The sequence below is a fragment of the Erythrolamprus reginae genome, chromosome 8 (assembly GCF_031021105.1).
Source record: "Erythrolamprus reginae isolate rEryReg1 chromosome 8, rEryReg1.hap1, whole genome shotgun sequence".
Classification (NCBI taxonomy): Eukaryota; Metazoa; Chordata; class Lepidosauria; order Squamata; family Dipsadidae; genus Erythrolamprus; species Erythrolamprus reginae.
In genome coordinates this window covers 58,680,902-58,702,372 of record NC_091957.1, presented here as the reverse complement: position 1 = coordinate 58,702,372, position 21,471 = coordinate 58,680,902, and the positions used below count along the sequence as shown (strand labels likewise).

Genomic DNA, 21,471 nt, shown 5'->3' with positions numbered 1-21,471 from the left:
GACCACCCTCGGATGGAGCACAAAATGGCGGCCTCTCCTCGACGGAGACTTTGGGAAGGGGGGCAACGGTGATGACCCCCCCTCCTTCCCTCCCTCCCTCAGCAGCTTCTCCTCCGTAGCTGGGACCCTCGTATCATCCCCCCCAGCGAAAGCAAGAGGCGGCGGCCCCCCCGGGCGTTCCAAAAAGGTTTATTTACAGTTGGGGGAAAAGGTCCACGTGCTGCTTGCTCCCTCCTGACACCCTTTAGGGCCGGGGGGGGGGCTCTGTCGCCCCCACGCAAGGCCCTCCAGGGCTGCCGGCCCCTCAACGGAGCCTCCCGTCCTTCAGAGGCCGGAGGGAAGGAGAGCGAGAGTCCGAGGCTGCCCGCTCCTCCTCTGTGGCCGGCCCCCTCACTCGTCAGAGTCCAGGTCGCTGTCTGCCGCTATGGAGTGGAAGTCCTCGCTGTCGTCCTCATCTTCGGACAGATGGACCTGGCTGAGGACACTGGGGCCGCATCGCTGCTCTTCCTCCTCCTCCTCCTCCTCCGAGAGCTCGTAGCCCCCCAGGCTGCTGAAACTGGCATCTCGCGTATTGGACTTTGGGCCGGGCTCCTCGTAGCTGCCGTAGCTGGAGAAGAAGAGAGCACCCGTGTCCAAGGGAGCCTCCAGGCCAGGAGTCTTCCCACCAGACGATGAGCCGCCCACCCCACGGGCCTCACCTGGCGTTGCTGTCCTCCATGGCGTGCGAGGCCTCTCCTGCGGCTCCCTCGTAGGACATCAGGCTCTCCTCGTTGTCCATGCCCATCCGCGTGTTCTCTTGGAGGACGTGAGGCTGCTTCGGCCGGACTGCGCTGGGCTCCACATCGGAATCACTCCCGCTCTCACTCAGGTGAATGGCTAGGAGACACAACCGACCGGTCACTTCTCTTCCCCACCACTGCAGGGGACACTCCCTGCCTCAGTACCTTCTCACTCACTGACTGGCCCTGCACGTCCGCTAAGCAGCATCACTACCAGAAAGGAACAAAGGCTCCAGCCGTTGTGCCTTTCCCCAGAGCGCTGCCAGGCCCACTGCCATGACCCAAATCAACAGAATCAAAAACGTCAGAGAAAGACGGTTCTTCGTTGGAACCACTCCAATAAACAGGGTTTTTTTTCACATTAAGTACTGTTTATATGATCGTTCTCATTGTACATTTTATAGACAGTATAAAAATATGAACCGTAAACAAACAGTGTTTCCCTAATTGCTCCCATGGTGACTGTCCCATTCTTCTTTCAATTCACAGGCTCCTTCGTCTATGAAATCTGCCTTCATTTTTCACCACAGTATGGGGGCCCCTCCACCCCACCCGCTTTCTTAAAACTCCCTGGGCCGGGAGGGCAGTGAAGCCTCTTCCCAAACTTATCTGATCCAGAACCCCTTCCCTGTGCTGAAACCGGGGCCCCTTTCTGTCTCGCACTTACCCTCCCCAGTTCTACCCCTGGGCTCGGATGCAACCCCCCCCCCCCGGCTCTGCTGAGACCCTCGGAAAGAGGGAGGGGAGGAGGGCGTCTCTGGAACGGGAGGAGTCTATGCAATCGACAGGGGCACCGCAGTTCCTGCCCTTTTCAGAACTCACACGAAAAGGGGTTGTCGCCCTCCTCATCGCTGCCGTCGTTGTCCTCGCCATCCGACATGAGCAAGTCCTCATAGAGCACGCTGGCCTGAGGCTGCTGGACGGAGCCTTCCTCCTCATCGGCCAGGTCCCCGTCTGCGTCCTCCACTTCCTACCACAGGACAGAGGGAAGGAGAAGAGGCGGTGGTCAGCAGCCGAGGCGGAGCAAGAGGAGGCCTGGCTTCCTTCCCACTGACACGGTGCACCGGCAATGCCGGCTCTTCCTAAACACCGACGGCTTTGGCTAAGCATTCCATCCGCTGCTGACAGAATCACTCCGGAGGGCCCTGCACTGCCGCAGCTTCTGCCATGGGAGCCGAAGCCAACAGGGGTCATGGATACTCACTGGGGCTGGAGTCTTAGGTTTCCCATCCTCATCCTCATCCAACCCTTCAATATCTACGTCAGAGTCTTCCTCGCCCAGCCTACCTTGGCCCTGCCGCATCTGAGTGGGGAACACAGAGATAATAGCGCCACTGAGGAAGGAGCAGGCACGGGCAGGGGGCAGGCGCAGAGGCCTTGGAAGCAGGCCGGCCAAGCCACCGGGGGGGGGGGGGGGGGCTTCTTGGCTGCCCTTGTTCTGCTGCCTCCACCAGGGCAATGGCTGCCTGGGCTCTGTGGGCCTCTTCAACCTCCAGACTAGCCGAGCAGCAGGCCCCAAGCCTCCAAGCTCACAGTGCCGGGCACCAGCCTCCTGTTCCACTGCCCTGCAGGGGCCTAGAGACACAACTGCCTCCCTGGACTGGAAGAAGCCGGCCGTTTGTGGCAGCTGACCAAACCCACAGCCAAGTGGAACACCCCCTCCCCACTCCTCCTTCAATGTCTCTCCTTTATCACGTAATTATATCCAGCACATTAAAAAAGAACCATACGGGGAAAACCACGTTTGTCCCAGGTGAGCTAAGCGGCAGTATCATCCTTTCCTAAGAAAGGCTTCCAACCTCAGCCCTCCGGTCACCACTAACACGGGGTCAAAGGACCAGGGGCGCCTTCCGGTTTCTCCCGCCGCTGGTTCGCTCGGGCGTGTGCTGTGTGCGCGCATGCACAGTGTTTTTAAAAAGCTTCTGCACATGTGCAAAAGCTCACAACAAGACGGGACAACCAGCTCGGGGGCGTGGCAGGCCTGGGCCCCTGGCAGTTCTAGCAACCCAGGCCGCTAAGTTACTATTGGGTCTTTAGAACGGGAGGACCCCCCCCTCTGCAAATGACCCTCTGCATTTCTGACAGGTGTCTTTTCAGACTTCAATGAAACCAGGGAAGGAGCCTCAATCTGGCATTGCAAACGTTTCTGGAGGGCTCAGAGACCCCCCTCGCTCAATGTGAGCTTGGAGCCCGAAGGCAAAGCATGAATGAAGCAGCCATAGGGGGGGGTCTCCCCTCACACACACACACACACACACACCCACACACAGGGCCCCGTCTCAGCTCTTTTCCCGGCTGCTGCAAACGGAGGAATCCCTTGCAAAGGTTTTCGAAGCCGCGAGATGGCTGAGCCCGTCACTCCCAGACACCGTCATCTGGCCAAACACGGCCTTTGGCAAGAGGTCCTCTCATTATGGAGCCCTGGTTCCGCACTGTGGGCCAGGAAGGAGGAGGAGACCCCCGCCCTTACTGTGCTGGGCCCCACTTCCAGGTGTCTGCCCTCGATCCACAGCTGCTGTGGGGAAGCCAGCCCCCCTCTCTCTCTCTTCCTGCGGAATCCTCCTGGGCGCTTTCTGACCTGCGCAGACGGCTTTTCGGGTGTGGTGGTGGGCGAGTCCAGAGCGGACAGGTTGCTCTCATCATGGTAGACGGACGCATCCCTGGACATGCTGAGCGAGGTGTTGGTGTCATAGAGATCGGGCGGCTGCAGGGCGGGGGGAGGACATCCCAGTCACAGGTTGTGTGTGTGTGCGCGCAGGCGACAGGAGCTTTCTGAGCCCCCCCCTCCCCCTTCTCTTTGCTATCCTGACCCCAGCAGGCTAGCTGTGCGAGGGTGGGGCTCAGCCCCCCATTCAGGGAGGAAAGCTCGGCCCAGTCCCACTGCTCCCTCCCAGTGACCAAGACGCCCCCCCCCTCGCTGACCCACACTCCCAGGCAAGGGCAGGCAGACGGCCTTCTTTCCTATCGGTCATCTTTCGCCCCTTGGCTGATCCTTTTTTCTTCTGTTTCGCTTTTGTAGCCTTGGGGGAAACCAGGGCAGCCGCCTCTCGGTCCCTTGCCAGGCCCTCAGCAGCCGTGTCAGCTCCCACCCCGTTCTGACCGGGGAGAAAGCGGGAGGAAGCCTGGGAAGGGCCCGAGAGAGCGGCTGGGCCCCCTGACCGGTCTTCCACACCTGGCAGGAACTGAAGGCAGGGCACAGACCCAGAAGAGCCAGCCATGGACTGATTGGATCTCCTTGGAGTGGGAAACGGCTCTGGGATTCTCCACCCCCCCCCCTCCGTCCACCTCCACCCCCCCAGGTGGAACTCAACGTCCCTCCCTGGCTTTCTCTCCTCCACCCGGCACCTGCTGAGCTGCTGCACAGACCCCTGCAGCCCCACCCCCTCTCAGGCCCCAAACAGACTGACCTGCGGCGTGTAGGGCCCAGGGGTCATGGGGTCCAAGCTCTCCAGGTCAGCCTCCTCCAGGGCGGCCTCTTTGGCAGTGGAGATGTCCCTCTCAAGCTGAGTCAGGTGCTCGTCATACTGGAGGGGAGGGGAGGGGGGAGAGAGAGTGACCCCCGCAGCACTGCCAGGCAGCCTTGAGTGGGTCCAGAGCCAGAGAGCCCCCTTACCTCCGCCAAGGTCTGGTAGCAGATGTTCACAATCTCCTGGGCTGTTTTGGTGTACTGGCTGTCTGGCCCTGCGTGGAGAAGCCCAGTCAAGGGACCAGGGCCAGGGAGCAGAGGCGGCTAGGCAGCCCCACCCACTCTGCCCCACCCCACCCCACGGAGAAGGGCTGGGCCCAGGAGGCCGCAGAGTCCGCAGGGGGCGTCCAGAAGGGGCTCACTCTAGCCAAGCCCCCTTTCCAGGGTGGGGGTGGGGGGGATGGAGTGTCCTTACCGTTGTATTTGATACTATTTCCCAGGATCAGGTTCACATCGTCCAGGAAGACCTCTCTGTTCTGGTACTTGTGCTTGGAGATATTCTGGAAGAAATGGGTGGGTTGTAGGAAGACCCCGGGCCCCAAGCGGCACGTCCAGCAGCCTCAGAGACCCCTCCCCTGCCCTGCTGTGTTTCCCTTTCCCACCATCTGAAGCAACAGGCCCAGGAAGCCCTGGAGATGTTCGGGAGAGGAACCCTCCCGCCTTCTGCTGATCCACCTCGCACCCCCTCCCCGCCCGTTTTTGACCTGGGGATCCGGAGGGCAGCTCTCGGCTTCAGCCGCCCTCACCGCTCTCCTTCCATGCTCAGCCACACACCTTGCGGACAGTCTCCAGGTCCATTGGGTTGACAATGACCTTGTAATAATCTGGCACAAATTTCTTATTCACCGGATGATGGAAGGGCCAAGACTGAGAGCAGAGAGAGAACCGACCAGGGAACTGAGAAGGGCTCCTGCAAAGGGAGCCACAACCTGGCACTGCAAACGTCTCTGGGTCTTCACAACCCCCCCCCCCTCGCTGAATGTGAGCATGGAGCCCACAGGCAAAGCAGGACAAGGGAACGGAGAAGGGCTCCTGCCACGAAGGGAAGGCCTCTTTCCCAACAAATCCTCACCCCTGCTCTGCTAACCTCACCCAGAGGGAGCGAGGAGGAAAGGTCCAGAGCAAGAATGACCCCCCCCAGGGGCCCCACAAGCATTGCTCACGTGGAGAAAGTGGGTCTCCTGGGAAGCAGGGCTGCTGCCTCCCCCAGCCCCCCCAGCCCCCCCCCCCTCCACAGCCTGCCACGGGCACACCTACATCAGGAACCACCTTCATCTTCTGGGTCACAATGTTGTCCAGAATAAAGGAGAAGGCGACTTGGTCATCGTCGTCCAGAAGGGGGTTTATGGCCTTCTCCAAACGAGCCAGTTTATCTTCTCTCTGAAACGACACCCAGGCTCAGGGAGGAAAGAGTTGCACTGACCCCCACCCTTGAACCAACTCCAGCTTCTCTTCTGATAAAAGTATTTGACCACCCAGACTTCAATTCTTCTTGTTCAAGCCCTGAAGCCCCCCACTCGTTATGGGAACCCAGGTGCTGATCAATTTTTCCAGAAATCCCAGCTGGTTTTTCCATGCCCCCAAAGCCAATTTTTTACACACTCTCAATGGCACATAGTACACTTTCCCTTTTTAATTGTTGGAATAATAAAGTATTCCGACAATTAAAAAGGGAAAGTATGTGCCATTGAGAGTGTGTAAAAAATTGGCTTTGGGGGCATGGAAAAACCAGCTGGGATTTCTGGGGGAGGGAATTTAGGGCATTAAAATTTGCTGACTTCAAGCAAGACAAAGTTGGAGCATTAAGTCTGCCACACCTGTGTCCTCTGACCCCAAACAAGCCTCCCAAGGATGGCCTCACCACGCTGAGCTCTCTGCCTAGACTTCACCCGGGGGGCACTTTCCTCCCCCCCCCCACATATACATCCATACATATACCATACATAACCAAATATAAATAGTGAAACATTTATATTCAATAAACCTTAAGCTGACACTGCTTTGTACCTTTTATAATTTTATTACCCACATCCCTCCCCTCCCTCTCCCTCTCTTCCCTTTCTTTCTTTCTTCTTCTCTCCCCCTTTCCTACTAACCTCCCCTCCCCTTCCTCCTCTACTTACTCTTCCTCCCTTCTCTGAGAGAGTCTGATCATAATTCATCTGATATTTAACAGACAGCTGTCTCATATCCCTATTTACCCTTAGCTATCGGTGCAAGTCTATTTTTTCAGTATCCATATTTATTCATATACCTTACATTTTCCTAGGTGTATATATATATGTGTGTGTGTGTTACTATCTTAATGCTGCCTCCTTAACAACCTACTTTTGTCCCCTGGGTCTACCACCTACAATCCCCTGTCACTTATCTTCTATACATATTCATTTTCTATCCAATCATCAAATTTCCCCCATACATTATAATATTCCTTATCTTTAATTTCATCGTTAGTCTCTTCATTTCTGCACAGTCCCAATTTCTTTTGATCACCTCCTCTTCAGGAGGGGCTTTTGTGGTTCCCGTTTTTTGCACAAATGCAATTCTGGCTGCGGTAATTTTATGATTGAATATTCATTTTCTGTATTAAGTTTCTCTGGTTCCACCAGGTGGGCCCTTTGGACCCGGAGGCAGCAAACAGCAATTGTGCGCAGGCCTCTTGTGACCCACAAAAGCCTTTGGTGAAGTTTATTAGTGCTCTAATAAAGAGCATTATGGAGCTTAACGAAAGCTTCAGATGTTCATTCTTTCCCTCTTCACACAAGACTTGCCTCTTTCAGCTTCTGGTCACAGAGGTCCAGCATTGACTGGGAAATCTGGGTCAAGGAGTGCTTTGGCCCTGCAAACGCAGAGCAGACAAAAAGAGTGAGACGCATTTTCTGTGCCCAAACCCTCCTCACTTTGGTTAAGTTTACAGTATTGTCACGAATAAAGCTTCACGTATTCATAGTGGCAGAAACAAAAGCCAATAAAATCCCAAGAGCAAGCCTTCCTTTGGGAGGGTCCTCTTGAACAGGAAAGAAAACTATAAATGTAATTCATTATATTTGTAATTAAATGTAATTAATATAAATGTATAATTAGATATTCGTACTCCACTGACAGCAGGAAGGATTAATGGCTCTGAGGCTCAAGAGCGGAGAACATGGATGGATGATGCTTCCCACGCGGGGTCACCGAGATTAAACACAATCAACACACACACAGAATTTCTGCAAGAGCAGAGTCTGTCAACAGCCAAGCACTTGTTCTTCCTGCTCCACTGTCAGTTCAAGGCTGCAGGTGGCTCCCCCAGAATCACTCCAGGGACAAGAAGGAAAGGATTTCAACAACCCTGAGAGCAAAATCAGACCAGCGAAGAGGAAAGGAAGAGGCTCTGGTCAAGGGGAAAATAAGCAGACATTCCAGGGACTGAGTGGGCTGGTCAGGAACGATTCTACACCAACCCTGTGAAGATGAGAGAGGCCCCCGCAGATTTAAGGACCAAGAAGGAGCAATTTCAAGAAGGGAAGCGGCTTTTGGCGTCAATTCTCAGCTGCCCTCTTCACTGCCCCTCTCCCCCCGTCCAGAGCCCTAGGAGAGCGCCAGGCTGCTGCCCCGAGGCCCTTCCCTGCCCAAGACCAGGGGTGAGTAAGTAAAGGCGAAGGAACAAAAGGGGCCAGAAACCGTTGTAGGTGGCACTGTTCTTCACAATCAGCTCCAGGTGTTCCCGAAACTCTTCGCGGGACGGGTAGAGTCGCCTGCGGACGTTCTCTCGGAGGGTCTGAAGGTCCATCGGTTTGGTGATGATCTTGTAGTAGTCTTTCACTACTTTCCCATTGACAGGCTGGTGGAAGGGGTACGTCTGGAGGGGGGGGAGGAGGCAAAGAGGAAGAGATGGGTGTTGGTTCTGCCCCCCCCCCCCGACATTCTACCTTCCCCCAACGGACCCCACACTCTTCCAGGACACCGGCCAGCCCCAGGGGATACCGAGAGACACAGCTTTGCCCCCCCTCAAGTCCCCCCCTGTTCAGAGCTGCCTTCTGAATAGTTCAAACTTTTAATAAACGGTTGAATTAGAACTTAAACCTTTGAAAGGAAATTTGGTATGCTTTAGATCAGTGATGGCAAAACCTTTTTGGTTCGCATGCCGAAAGGCTCTGCGTGAATGGACTGGCACACACACACATGCCCGCACTCATTCCCTCTGCCCCCCTCCCCCCCACGCTGCCCCTGCGCCCACTCCCACCCCCATCTACGTGCATGCACACAGACCCCACTGAAACCTGGGACAGTGAAAAAATGGCCAAGCAGGAATTCTGGAATTTCGGAAAAACGGACTCCCAGTTTGCCCGCTGGGCTGTTTTTCACACTCTGGGGCTTCGGCCTCCTGAAGCCTCCAGGGGTCGAAACAGGCTGGCAATCAGCTGGCTAGCGTGGGCAGGCACACTGGCCCTGACGTGGGCCCCTCCTCCATGGCTCCATGTGGCACCTGTGGCCCTCATACCGCAGGATTTCCATTGCGGCCTTAGACCCGAGGTCTTCAGACTCGGCAATCTTAAGACTTGTGGACTTCAACTCCCAGAATTCTCCAGCCAGCATAGCCCGGCCAAGTTAGGGGACCCCTGCTGTAGACTTATTTTAATGTCTAAGGATGAAAGCCCCCCTGTTCCAGAGAAGCCCAACTGGCCCAAGGCAAGGGGATTCGGCTGGATCAAGCCCCCTCCCACAACCCAGGCACCTACGTTGGGGAGATCCCGCATCTCGTTGATGATGCTTTCCAGGACAGAAGACAAGGTCACCATGGGGTCCGTGCGTCGTCGGTGGATGGACTTGTGGGGCCGCTGAAAGAGACAGGAAGCGAGACCATCAATGGGGCACAGCCTCTGCAGGGCCCGGAAACACTGCGGCTCCAACTTTCCCCTCCGACTTAGCCAGGATTCAAATGTCCTTCAGACTCATCGTGGTTTTACACTCACTGCTTATCCCGCGAAGGGAGCGGATCTGCAAAGTCGGAATCTGCCTGAGCTCGGTGGTCTTGGTGCAGGCTTTCCATTACCAAACTAGGCAATACCCTCGGTGCTGCGAGCCCCCAACAGGACTCAAGGGCACTGATGACATTATATAGTTTGGTAATGAAAAGTCTGCGAGTATAAATGGTGAGAGAATAAAAAAGGGTTTTGGAATTGAAGGTTAAAAAATAGATAAAATATATTCAGAGAAAGAATAAATGATAGATTATAAGAAATAATAATAATGAAGAATGTGAATAAGGTATAATGAAGATATTATAAAAATGAAGAATTTAAAAATGTTTAAATGGTTGAATATTGAGAATTCAGTCAAATAATATAGAAGAAAAGGAGATAGAAAGAGGATGTCACACAGAGAGATGTTTATTTTGTATTTGTAATGAAAAATTAAAAACTTTTTTTAAAGTCTGCAAGAAAACCAAGCGCACCAAGGACCCTACAGTTCAACCCCGAGCAACAAATATTCTCTCCCAATGATGCAATGTGCATTTCCGGAAAAAACCCCCACAAACCTGTAAATCGGAGGTGTTCAAACTTGGTCACTACTTTAAGACTTGTGGACCTCAACTCCCAGAATTCTCCACCCACCATAGCTATGCACAGCTGCCATGTCTGAAGACCTCGACTGTCAATCAAACCTAAATACTTAGGTAGCAGGAGATACTCTACTGTGAGGTCAAGATGGCGCTCAGCAGGGCTCACGTTTAAGTAGTCGCAATGCACGGTGGTCCCGACCCGCCGCTTCTTTTTGGGGGGAAGCTGCTGCTTGGGGAACTTCAGGACCAAGGACTTCCGGCGAACTTCGTCCGCGCTGTGGAGGAAGAGGAGGAGAGGCCGAGAGTGGGAGGGGCTGCAGCCCTGCAATCCCCGCCCCCTTGGGCCGCCTCCTTCCCCGCCCCGCCCACCTCTCGATCAGCTGCTTCCCCAGGACGATCTTGGTGCCCTCCACTTTGATGAGCTCCTCGTTGTCGTTGGGGATGACGGTCTTCTCCAGCTCCTCCTCCTGCTCCTCCGTCATGGCCACCGGGTTGGAGGGGGGGGCGTTCGTTTGGTAGTACAGGGGGCAGAACTTGTTGGTCCTCATGTGCCCGATGGCCCCACAGGCCCCACACTTCAACTGCAAGGGAGGAGCGGGCGGCCATCCCAGGTCAGGGAGGCGGAGGGAGGCAAGGCTGACCTTGACCCCAAGCCCCCCACCGTCAGCGGGAAAGACAACCTCAGAAGAGCCCTGCTGAATCGGGCCAAAGCCCACCGTGGGCCCCCAATTGTCCAGGGGGATCTTGAGTAGGACCCCCAACAAATGGGACCCCAGGGAGCCCTGCCTGCCCCCACCAACACAGAAGGGGCACAAGGGGGCTGCATCCCGAGGAAGAAAACCTGCTGGACGTGGCAGGAGGGAGAACGCCATCATTCCCACAAGACTCACGGCAACAGCCCAGGCAGAGCTGAAGGCTGAGTGGGGTCCCTGTCCCCCCAAAAAATACCCCCCCCCGAGCAACCCGAGAGTCTGGATGCTGAAGGGAGACCCGGGGGGCCGCAGAAGGGCCAGGCTGGGCTGCTGGGGGGTCCTGGCTCACCTTCAGGTCCGGGCGCTCCTTCATCTTGCGGGGCTTTTTCTCCGGTGGCCCCTTCAACTTCTCCTTCTCCTGGTTCCGCTTGAGCCGCCGCAGCTGCTCCTGGATCCGGCGCCTCTCCTTCCGCATCTCCTCCCGGTGCTGCTCGTCAAAGAGCGCAAACTTCCGGCTGGGGGGCAAAGAGAGGCCTCGCTCAGCCCAGGCGGCTCCCTGGCAGACTCTCTCCCACACACACACACACACAAACACACACAGCCTGGGCAGCGTCAGATTGCAGCCCCCTCTGGGCAAGCGAGAGAGGAGGTCTCAGCATTCACTTGAGAGCCGGCTGCCCGTTGCCATCTCTGCCCGGAAGGGCTCCAGCTTCAATCCACGTGGCCCCAGCACCGCCTCTTTCAACAATGGCCGCCTGGGACCGACCCCCCACCCACCCCCATATCTAACTGCCCAGTTCCCACGGCCGGAGACCAGTGGGCTCCCCCGGAAGGCCCCTCACATGAACTCGTCGTCCTTGGTGGTCCGGATTCGGCTGTAGGCGTCGATGACCGAGGCCTTGCGGACGGTCTCACACCTCACGTACTCCTTCCCGTCCTCGTCACGGAAAGTCCGGTAGATTTTCAAGCGGCGCCCAGTGGCCGAGGAGTTGAGGCTGGTCACGGAGGCCGTGTCGTCGTCCTTGTGAGAACCACCCAGGTTGCCGGGAGTGGAGGCTGCCGGGAGGGAGGGGGGAGCGCAAGGGTGACGTCGGACCCCTCCCAGCAAAGACGGCCGGCCGGAAAGGGGCCCAGAGTGGCCAGGGGGTCATTCAACTCGGGTGAGGGAGGTATATGCCCTCCCCCCAGCTCGCAATGGGACCGCGGCCCCTTCAACTACTAGGCCCCTCCGACTGCGGGTGAAGTCCTCCCCTCATGCAACCTGTCCCTCAATTCTGGGGGGCTTCCCGTGGGCCCCCCCTCGGCCTGAGCCAGGAAGCCCCTCCCTTCCCCAGCCCCCAGGGACCCCCGAGTCTCGCCCCCCTCCTCCTCCTGCCCTCCCTGGGCCCGGTGCTCACCCGCCCCCTTCTTCTCCCCCCGGCGGTCCTTCCTGGCCCGGTCCTTGTCCCCGTCCTCCCCCATCAACATGCGCTGCAGCTCCTTCCGCTCCTGCTCCTCCCTCTCGCGCGACAGCTGGGAGCTGGTCTTCTTGTTCTGAAGCATGTTCTCGATGTTCTTCCCCATCTCCTCGAAGTCACTGTCTTCGGCCGAGCTGCTGTCGGTGTCCGTCGACAGGACCTCCGTGGACTCCAGCACCCTGCAGTGGGAGAGGCCCCCAGCCCCTGAAGCTCCCGGGCAGCAGCCCCCCACCCACGCCCCCCACATTCACTCCTGCCCAACACCACAGGGCCCCCAACAATCCCCACCTGCCTAAAGTATCTGCGCCTCTTTCCAGGAAATCCCTCCATTGACCCACAGATTCCGTGGGGGTGGTGAGGGGAGGCGGCTTCCCTGAGCAAACCCCACAGAGAGGCTGACAGAGGACTTAGGGGTCCGCTCGGGGGGGGGGGGGGGGGGGAGCCGCCTGCAGCTCCAAAATGGCTCTGCCACAAACCATGCAGCCAGCCCCTCCCTGAGGACTACTCACTTGTTCTGCAAGTCGAAGATGCGCTGGCACTCCTCCTTGTAGCGCTCCTGGTGTTCTGCCACAGAGAAGCGGGACCCTCGGGCAAACTTGCTCATGGGACCCTCGCCCGAGCGGGCCTGCTCGGTGGACATGGTGCGCACCACGTCGATCACCTCCCAGCGGGAGAGCTTCTTGATCTGAGGAAGGAGAGCGGTTGGCCCCCGAGGAGGCTCAGCCCAGCGGCCCCTGAGCAGGCCCTGCCCACACCCACCTCCTCTTCAGGGACTCCAAACTTGCGCAGGAGCTGCTTGGCGTTTTTCAGGGACAAGCGCCGGAGATCGGCGTCCGTCCCGGTGACCGTCTTCTTCACGGGCTGTGGCTCCTTGTCGTCCTGCTGGGAGAAGAGCCAAGGCCTTCCGTCCACGCCCACCCCGGCCCTCTTGGGAACCAGCAGCTTCGGGATCCGGCCAGGAGGGACCGTGGCTGAGCGGAGCAGCTGTCCCTCCCGCCCGTGCCTGGTGGGCCGCCTGGGCCTCCCGCTTACCTTCTGCTGGGTGGGCTTGTTGGGGATCTTGACGTAGGAGAAGCCCTCGCCACACCCCGTCGGGTCGGCCACTCCGGTCACCTCCAGCAGGCATTTGCCTTTCATGGCCGCAATGAAGGCCCGGGTGGTGTTCCAGGGAGCGGTGCGCACCTAGGCGGAAGCAACACGGGGGAGGGGGGAGAGAGGCTGGGCACTGCGGAGGGGAGGAGGGGGCTCCTTCAAGGGGCCCCAGAGGTCCTCCAGCAGTCCTCTGCCCTACCTCGTCGTCTATCTTCATCTGGAAATCCTCCTCGTTCTCCTCCTCGGGGGCCAGGAAGGACTTCTCCCCATAGCCTGCATCCTGGAGAAGAGCACCAAAGCCCCCATCAGTCCCCCCAGAGACCCAGCCAGGAAGCAGAGGGCACCTGGGTCCCCCCAGACGCCCCACACCCGAGCCTGGGCCCCCCTTCCCCTCCCCTCGCTTCCCCCTGCTCTCGGCCTAGAATGAGGGGCCGGGGGGCGTTTCTGTGCTGCTTCTCCCCCTGGCCCAAGGGCCCTGCTCTGCCCCAGGGAAGCCGCCCTGAAGGCCTGGTGGGGCGACAGGGACCCAGGGAGCAGAGGGAGGCCTGGCTCTTCTCCCCTTGGCTGAGAACATAGTGAACCCGGAGGCTGAAACCGGCCCAGGGCGTAAGTGGGCAGACGCAGACCGACCGGGAGTCCCCAGGGGGGCTGAGCCGACGCTCCTCGGCCGGGAGACGCTCACCTTCAGGCGCTGCTCGGCAGAAATCATGCTGTAGTAGGCGCAGCACTGCTCCGGGGAGACCATCGCCCGGATCTCCTCCTCGGTGGGCAGCCGGAAGTCGGGTTTCAGGACCCACCAGTTGGAGTCCAGCCCTGAGGAAGCCACAGGGCCCCCGTGAGCCTGGCCAAGGGGGAGGGGGGAGGACAGGCCACACCCCTGTCTCTGAGGCGGACGACCGGACCCGCCCCCTGCCTACCGGTGCGCTTGAAATCTGCGCAGAGCTTCAGCCGCTTGCGGATGCTGCTCTCGGAGTGGGAGGGAAAGGCCTTCTTGATGTCCTCCATGCGGATCCTGCGCGGCCGGTCTCGGCTCTTCCAGAAGAGGCGGTAGATGAAGACCTGGAGCACGGGAGGGGGCAGTGGAGCAGCCAGGCTCTCAGACGGGGAGGGGGGGTCCCAGGGCCCTCACGGGTCAAGGCAGAGTTCAGTCCGTCCGCTGGCCCATCTGCTCAGGCCCAGCGCAGCCTCTTCCCCGGCTGGTGGCCTGGGGCTCCCCTCCCCCGTGATTTCCTCCGCCTTCCCCAACCCCCGCTGAGGGGGCGCATCGGGTGGGCTCCCTCTGCCGCAGCCACCGACCTGCAGGAAGTCCCGGATGTGCGTGTTGGCCCGCTTGGAGTTGGGGCCGGGGACCTCCGAGAGGGGACACTCCTGGCCCACCACAAAGATGTCCACCAGCTCCCGGATGTAGTAGGCCTGGCGCGTCCGGAGGATCAGGAAGTCCGTCTCAAGCATCTTGTGCAGGTAGATGGGCGCCCGGAAGAGGTTGTTTTCGAAGGCCTGGCAAGCGGAAGGAACGGCTCAGGGCCCCCGGGACAGAGGCCGCAGCAGCCGGACGTCCAGCCTCCTCTCCCCCTCTGGTTCCCTGCCGAGGAGGAACGCAAAAGCCCCCCCACGCCCCCACACCTTCGCGGCATTTGGCCGGTCTCTGCTGTCCTCACTGACCGTTACTCCAACCGAGCGTCCTTGGGTTTGACCCACTGATGTGGCATTTGTGGCAATTCACAGCCGCCTCCATCGCTTTGCTTTTCCTTCTCAAACCCCCCCCCCCCCACTATAGAATGGGTCAAAAGTGGGTCAATCCACAAATCCTGGGCTGCCCTAAAGCTGCCTGCCATTCAAGGGCTAGAAACCCCTCGGCTCTCCTCCCACAGCCCCACCGAAGCCCCCCGTCTTTCTTTCTTTCTTTCTTTCTTTCTTTCTTTCTGCTGCTGCTTCCACGGGGGGAGGGGCTTCAAAGCGCAGGTCCGTCCAGAGGCCTCACCTGGAGGAGCTGCCCAGGGTGGAGGGAGCCCAGGAAGGGGGAGGTGTGGCAGTAGACCGTCTCTCCATACTTGCAGTCCGGGGCGCCAGGGTCCTTGCCCGGTTTCTGCCAGGAGGAGCAAGAAGGCAGCGTAAGGGGAGGGGGGGCTTCCTCAGGGGGGGGGGTCTGGCTCTGGCGGCCCAAGGCCGGGACTCACCCGCTTGTAGTAGTTCTTGATCTTGGTGGCCATGCCCACCTGCATCATCAGGGGGGCGTTCTCCTCGCTGTACTCGGCCAGGATGAGGTCCCCGTCTTTGCCGGTGAGGTCCTGGGGGGTGCGCATGAAGAACATCTCCCCCCCGCCAGAGGCCTGGCGCTCCTGCTCCCTCATCTGGGCACGACACAAGGAGGGTCAAGGGCCGCACAGCACGTGCGCACAGGCCCCGAGAGCCCCCAGCCGGGCCCCGCTCCTGGCCTGACCTTGGCCTTCTTCTTGATGTGCTTCAGCAACGGCTGCACTGCGTGTGGGCCGGGCTGCGACAGGGTGCCGAAGGAGTACTTCTTCAGGGGGGGCCGGTGGAACTGCCGCAGCTTCATGGGGCCCATGTGGGTGGGGAAGAAGGGCTGGCGCAGCTCCACCGCAGGAATCGAGTGCTAGAGCAGAGGGGGGGGGCACGGTCTGCGCACGTCCCCAAGAACAGCCGGGCGCCCGTCCACCCCCCTCCCCACGGGGGTGTGGGGGGGGGACACAGCGACGGAAGCCGAGCCTTGGGTGCCCCCAGGAAGCCCAGCTTCTATCAGACCCCAAGAGGCCGTTTCCCCACAACCAGGAAAACAGCTGGACTGCAGAACGCGTCGTGCCAAGCCATGGTTTAATTATGGGCTGTGTGGTAAATGAAACCTAGCCAGTCTTCCGAACACCCCAGCAGCTGGGATGAGGTTAGGGTTACGCTGAGGCCAAGCGAAGCCCAACCCAAGGTGCCTCCAACCTGGATAATGTTGCCGCCAAAGGTCCCACGAAGGCCCTGCTGCTTCGGGTAGTAAAACTCATCATTGGAGAGATTCCAGGGGTCCTTCACCTCTGGCTGGGACATATTCTGCAGGGGAAACACAGGGGCACAAATAAGTGTGTATGTGTAACGTATTTTGGCTGATAATGAAAAGAGAGATTAGGAAGGGAGACATAGAAGATTGATGGCAGAAAAAGACCCCCTGGTCCATCTCGTCTGCCCTTAATACTGTTTCCTGTATTTTATCTCAGGATGGATCTGTGTTTATCCCAGGCATGTTTACATTCAGTTCCTGTGGATTTACCAACCACGTCTGCTGGAAGTTTGTTCCAAGCATCTACTCCTCTTTCAGTCAAATCATATTTTCTCACGTGGCTTCTGATCTTTCCTCCCACTGACCTCACATTGTGCCCCCTTATAGATCCTATTTTGCTCTCATCAGCTAGCCATACCCTTACTGGGATTTGAACCTAGGGTGTCTGCCTGTAAGGCCGCAGCTTTAACCTCCAGGCCACAGGTTCTCTTCCCGTCAGGATCTCCACCCCTTCCTGCTCTGTTTTCCCCTCTGACCCGGAAGAGACGGGGCCCCTCTCGGACCTGCTGGGGTTCTTCCTTAATGACTCCGGTTTTGCCCAGGAGGATCCGGCTCTTCTTCAGGGAAGACTCTTTCTTGTTCTCCTTGGAGGGGGAGTGGAGGGTCATCTCTTCCTTTTCATCCGGGATTTCTAGCAGGAGCACAGGAGGAAAGGGGGCCTGAAGCATCCTGCCCAATTAGCACACACCCCCTCTGACCAACCACCCAGGGCACCGCAAGGATCGGCTCCCAAGAGGGGGAAGGAAGCGACTTCCTTACGGAAAAGAGACGGAGGAGACAGTTTAACTGCCGCAACCCCTGCAGGGAACCTTGGCGCTGGCTCTGAGAATTCTGTCCGGAGCCCAGCTCGGCCCTCAGCCCCAGAAGCCCTTGAGGGATTCACGTTGACTACAGCCGAGTTATGGGAGGAGAACCAAGGAGCTGCCTCCCACCTGTTGGGGTCTGACAGAGGTTGGGAGGGACCTGGGCCAGGCCCGGCGTCTGCAGAAGGCCCAGTCCCAGGGGCAGAGACCCAGCCCGGACCCTCCGGGAGGCCTGTCCTGACTCCGGGGCCTCCAGAGGCTGACGTGAGCGAGGCAGAGGAACCCAGGGGGCAGGGGTCTTCCCAATGTGCGCGTGTGCAGAGCTGCCAGAAGGCAAGAAGAGTTAGGGAGGAGAAGGGCAAACGATTGGCCCCTCCCACCGGACATAAAAGGGGAGCAACCAGGCACCGAGTTGCAGGAAGCAACAACTTGGTTCAATTTCTAGGAGCAATTCAGCCGTGTTCGGTTTGGTCTTGCAAAGCTCCTGGCCCAGGAATGGGCCAGAATGCAAATCTAATACTGTATATTATTATTATTATTATTATTATTATTATTATTATTATTATTGCTATTATTGTTGTTGTTATTGCTATTATTTGTGTCAAGAGAGATAATGGCAGACTTCTGTAACACTGTTTGGGACTCATTACGGCTGGGAACGAACGTATTTCATAGCGGTTGAAATAAAGAGGGCTTTGGGGGCGACGTTTGTGTTTGATGATTTACCAGGCAGCCCCCTGTCAGAACGCCCCCTCCGTTTACTCCCTTCCCCCTTTAGGAAGCCAGGAGACCCCAGAAAGCAGCCAAAGACCCCTCTCTCCTCCCCCCCCCCAGCCTGAAGACACGGACGGGGCTTTTGTGGACGCTACCTAGGATGATATTTTCATCGTTGGGGTCCAGGGTCAGGACGGGGGGCATCAGGACCCTGTCCATCGCGTTGTCATCCCAGATTATGTTGTCCTCCCAGCGGCCATACACCAGCTCTTCATTGTCAATGGGGAAAATGGAGAACCACGGCTTGTCTTCGTCCAGGCCTGTTGGGGCAACGCAGTCTGAAAGCGAACTCAAGGCAGTGGGGTGCAGGCACATTCCCCCCCCCCAATAAGCTGCAGCCCCACTGCAGAAGAGAGAGTGGGGGCTCCAGGCACAGGACAAGACGGTGGTCGTCCAGGAGTTAAGAGGAAAAGCAGCTGTTTCGGCCTCACTTGCCCACGTTTCAAGCAAGCAACGTTTATGGGGCCCAGCAGAATGGTGAAAATAGAGGGGGGGAATGGCAGGATCAGACCCCTGCGACCCCTATCCCTGCCCCAATTCTTCTTTACGCCAGCTCCCTAAGCCAAACGCCTGAATGGCCGGACTGCCACCGCCTGGCCCACCCCCTTCACGGCCCATCCTCCGCGGGGGCTGCCTGTCACCCAGGCCGCCAGGGGTTTTTCCGACAGCCGATTAACCGAAGCTCTCAGCGGAGGCCGGGGGGGTTGGGGAAGGGGCTCCGTTTGCAGATCTCTGCCTCCTGCCGTGAGACACCCCCCCCCCTCCTCACCTGGCTGTTCCGGCAGCTGCTTCTCCTTGCTCTTGGCCAGGCTCAGGACTCCGGCCACGCTGGGCTTCTGCACCAGGGGAGCCGGCAGGGTGAGCAGGGAGCCGCTCCGGTTCAGCCCTGCCAAGAGAAGCCAGGGAAGACTCAGCCGGCGTGGAGGTGGCAGCAGGGCCAGGCCGAGCGGGCAAAGGGTCAGCCTACCTTGCTGGGCGTTGTAGGCGGTGGCGTTCCTGGTCATGCTGGAGGGCAGCCACCCCGCCAGGCTCGCCCGCTGGGCCTTGGTCCCCTTGTGCTTGACGTCCTCCCCGTTCCAGATCACGTCGTCCTCCCACTGCAGCTGCGTCACCATCAGGAAGTGCTCGTCGGCCAGCAGCTCCTCCTCCTCCTTCTCAGCCGCCGAGCTCTGCAAGGGGGGAGGGGAGGTTGACCGGGCGTGGACTCGCCTGGGGGTGGCCAGCGAGGCCCTGCTCCTCTGCGCAACCCACCTCCTCTTCCTCCTCCGCCGCCTCCTTCAGCTTGAAGCCGTAGTCAAAGCCGCTGCCGTCTTCGGGGATGCCCAACATGTCGTACCAGAGCTGGGCAGGGCCGTAGCGCCACTCGGACACTTTGGGCCTGGTGTCAGCTACTTTGTCCGCATCCCCCGTTGCCTGGGAGAACTTGGACTCGACCGGAGCCATCATGGTGATCTGAAGGAGAGGCGGGTGTTGGAGGGTCCAGGGAGGGACCCAGGGGGCAGACCCAGCAGGCCCCTCCCTCTCCATGGACCCACCTCGTCGTCCGACAAGCACTGCTCCGGGGGAGGGGGAGGGGCGAACTCATATTCCCAGGGGGATCGGCCTTTCGAGCCGGGCTCCGTGCTGGCCTCCCCTTCCGGGAGCTGAGCCTCGGGGACCGACTCCCGGTGTTTCTTTCTGCGCTTCCGCCGGGCACTTCGCCAGACAGACGGGACGTTCTTCCCAGGGCCAAAGAGGCGCAGAAAGCGAAGCACCTGAGCGGGAGGGGGGAGAACGGGGGGAGGGGGGAGATTTAGAAGTTAAATAAGTAAAATTAAATTGACAAGACTTCCAGCTGTGTGAAAGGCGCAAAGAGGAGACTGTCGGCTGGCAGAACCCCGTGTCTCTGTGCGTGTGTGTGTGGAGAGGGAGAGTAGTGGAAGCCCCAGGCGGGTCGACAGAGGCTGGGAGAACAAGAACCGTGGTGGGGGTCTTCACCAGGTGGCAGCTTCAGGAAAAAGACCCGCTGGACCAGCGCACTGGGGGTCTTTCAGAATCCTTTGGTGGAAAAGGAGCAAACCGGGCCCCTCGCAGCCCTAGTAGGACAACCCAGGCCCCTGGGGCCAGAACCCGAGGCCCAAAGGGTGGAGCCCGTCCCAGGCACAAGGCAGGTCAGTGAAGGGCTCCCCTCCCCTCCAGGGCCCCCCCCTCCGTCTCTACCTTTCCAGGGCGGAACTCGGGGAAAAGGGCCGTCACGCTGGGCAGCTGCTTGGTGGCATCTCGCTGCATGATCCCAGCGAGCGGCAGGGTCAGCTTCCCCTCCTTCAGCTCGGCCTTCCTCGAGTCCTGGGAGCCCGTCTCCGATTCCGAGTCGGAGGAGCTGCTGAAGTCCATTTTCTCCAAAGCGTCCGAGGAAGGGGCAATGATGGAGGGCAGGATGATGCCATCCCCCTCTTCTGGCCCTGGGAAGAAGGGAACAGCCGTCTCAGCCACTGCCAAGGCCCCAGCACCGAAAGAGCCACAGCTGCACATGCGGCAAACGGAATCTACCATTGCAGGGATCCATGGGAGGGGGGGAGAGGGGACCCTCAAAGAGGGAAAGGCTGCAGGTGGGGAGGAGAAGAGGGATTTGACAGACAGGCAAAGCTCCAAAGCAGGACCTGAGCTGGAGAGGCCAGAGTGCTTCCTCCCAGAGACACCCAGGGCCCTAACTGGACTGCCCCCTCTCCCCCCCCCCACCCCCCAGGCTGCCCCAAAGCAGAGGCCCACCCGAGGCTTCTGCCTCCTTCTCATCTTCCCTCTTCAGTGGCACTGGGGGGGGCGGGGGGGGAGGCATCAGCTTGGAGTCGATGTCTTCTGAGTCGGCATCGTAGTCGTCCTCGCTGTCATCTGAGGGGGAGAAGCAGGGAGGTCACTGGACGGCCCCTCCGCCCCCTCCCCAGCACCCTGAAAGCCCTGTGACCCGTGGTGCCCTCAACCACCTGCTCTGCGGACGAGGGGCAGGCTGCCCATGGCTTGCCGGTATCTGCGGCTCTCGTCTTCAGCCACCTCGGTGATATCGGAATAGTCCACGGCATCCTCCGTGCTCTTCACCCAGCCTGCCAGGGGAAAGGCGTCCCAGGAAGCTCTCCCCCGGCCTTCCCCAGGAAAGGGCACGGGAGGGCAGCCCCAGACCGCCCCCCCACGACCCCTCGGTCCCCCACCCGGGTCTCACGCCACAGGAAGCAGCCCCTCCCGCCTGCCCAGAGCCCAGACGGAGGGCCAGGCCCAGGCGGGGGACGGGGGGGCCCTGCTCACCCTCCTCGTCCAGCTGGGCGGCGTCTCCCTCGGGGGCCTCGTCCTCGCTGGCGGTGATCTCGGTGATGAGGCTGCCCAGGCCCAGCGCCCCCAGCCCGGCCAGGTGCTTCTTGGACTCCTAGGCGGAGGGAGGGAGGGAGGGAGCGAGGGGGGGCAGTTGGCGGCGCTCCGAGACCCTCAGCCGCCGGGGGAGGGGAGTGGGGGAGGGGTCGCCCACCTGGTCCAGCAGCCCCTCCCCCTCCAGCTGGCCCTGCTCGTTGATGTTCCCGAAGAGGAAGCCGGCCAGCGAGAAGGGCGCCGTCCGCCGCCGCCCCCCTCCACCGCCCGCCCCCTCCTCCTCGCTCTCCGAGTCCGACATATCGCTGCGGGTGCCGCCGCCGCCGCTGCTACCGGGCCAGCTCCGCCGCCGGAAGCGGAAGCCCCTCTTCCTCCGTCGCAGGAGCTGCCACCGAGAGCGAGCCTAGAGCGGCCTCCGCCTCTTTTTCCGGCCTCCGGGCGGCTTCTTTCCCCGCCGGGCTTC

At 59.5% G+C, this 21,471-nt stretch overlaps 1 protein-coding gene and 1 long non-coding RNA gene across 3 annotated transcripts; one reads left to right on the top strand and one right to left on the bottom strand.

Moving 5' to 3' along the window:
- Positions 1–173: 173 nt before the first annotated feature.
- TAF1 (TATA-box binding protein associated factor 1) lies at positions 174–21,331 on the bottom strand. Of its 2 annotated transcripts, none has more exons than XM_070760054.1 (40): positions 21,169–21,331; positions 20,952–21,069; positions 20,636–20,752; positions 20,424–20,543; positions 19,875–20,116; positions 19,211–19,429; positions 18,927–19,127; positions 18,643–18,844; positions 18,445–18,561; positions 17,771–17,935; positions 16,602–16,729; positions 15,984–16,091; positions 15,475–15,648; positions 15,212–15,385; positions 15,016–15,120; positions 14,331–14,531; positions 13,952–14,093; positions 13,717–13,847; positions 13,234–13,314; positions 12,975–13,124; positions 12,702–12,824; positions 12,452–12,627; positions 11,883–12,121; positions 11,328–11,541; positions 10,835–11,000; positions 10,163–10,374; positions 9,960–10,068; positions 8,970–9,068; positions 7,912–8,089; positions 7,017–7,084; positions 5,503–5,625; positions 5,020–5,112; positions 4,661–4,745; positions 4,393–4,460; positions 4,187–4,303; positions 3,358–3,483; positions 1,984–2,082; positions 1,602–1,749; positions 699–876; positions 174–607 (listed from the first exon to the last, which is right to left on the bottom strand). In XM_070760054.1, exons 1-40 carry the CDS (start codon positions 21,307–21,309, stop codon positions 391–393), a joined length of 5,874 nt encoding a protein of 1,957 aa, XP_070616155.1. In that variant the 5' UTR covers positions 21,310–21,331; the 3' UTR covers positions 174–390. The 2 variants fall into 2 exon arrangements, with proteins under 2 accessions (XP_070616155.1, XP_070616157.1); XM_070760056.1 differs by having other exon boundaries at positions 12,702–12,821.
- On the top strand, positions 2,116–8,316 carry LOC139171663 (uncharacterized). Its single transcript, XR_011559775.1, has 2 exons — positions 2,116–2,532; positions 7,351–8,316. It is a non-coding gene; the product is annotated as an uncharacterized lncRNA (long non-coding RNA).
- Positions 21,332–21,471: the final 140 nt, after the last annotated feature.

Excerpts from the sequence above, each read along its gene's own strand:
- TAF1 (XM_070760054.1), bottom strand. The coding sequence starts at position 21,309 with ATGTCGGACTCGGAGAGCGAGGAGGAGGGGGCGGGCGGTGGAGGGGGG. Across the intron at positions 17,936-18,444 it reads GCAGCTGCCGGAACAGCCAG|GCCTGGACGAAGACAAGCCG; the intron begins GTGAGGAGGGGG and ends TTGCCCCAACAG. Across the intron at positions 4,746-5,019 it reads ACCTGGAGACTGTCCGCAAG|AATATCTCCAAGCACAAGTA; the intron begins GTGTGTGGCTGA and ends CATTTCTTCCAG.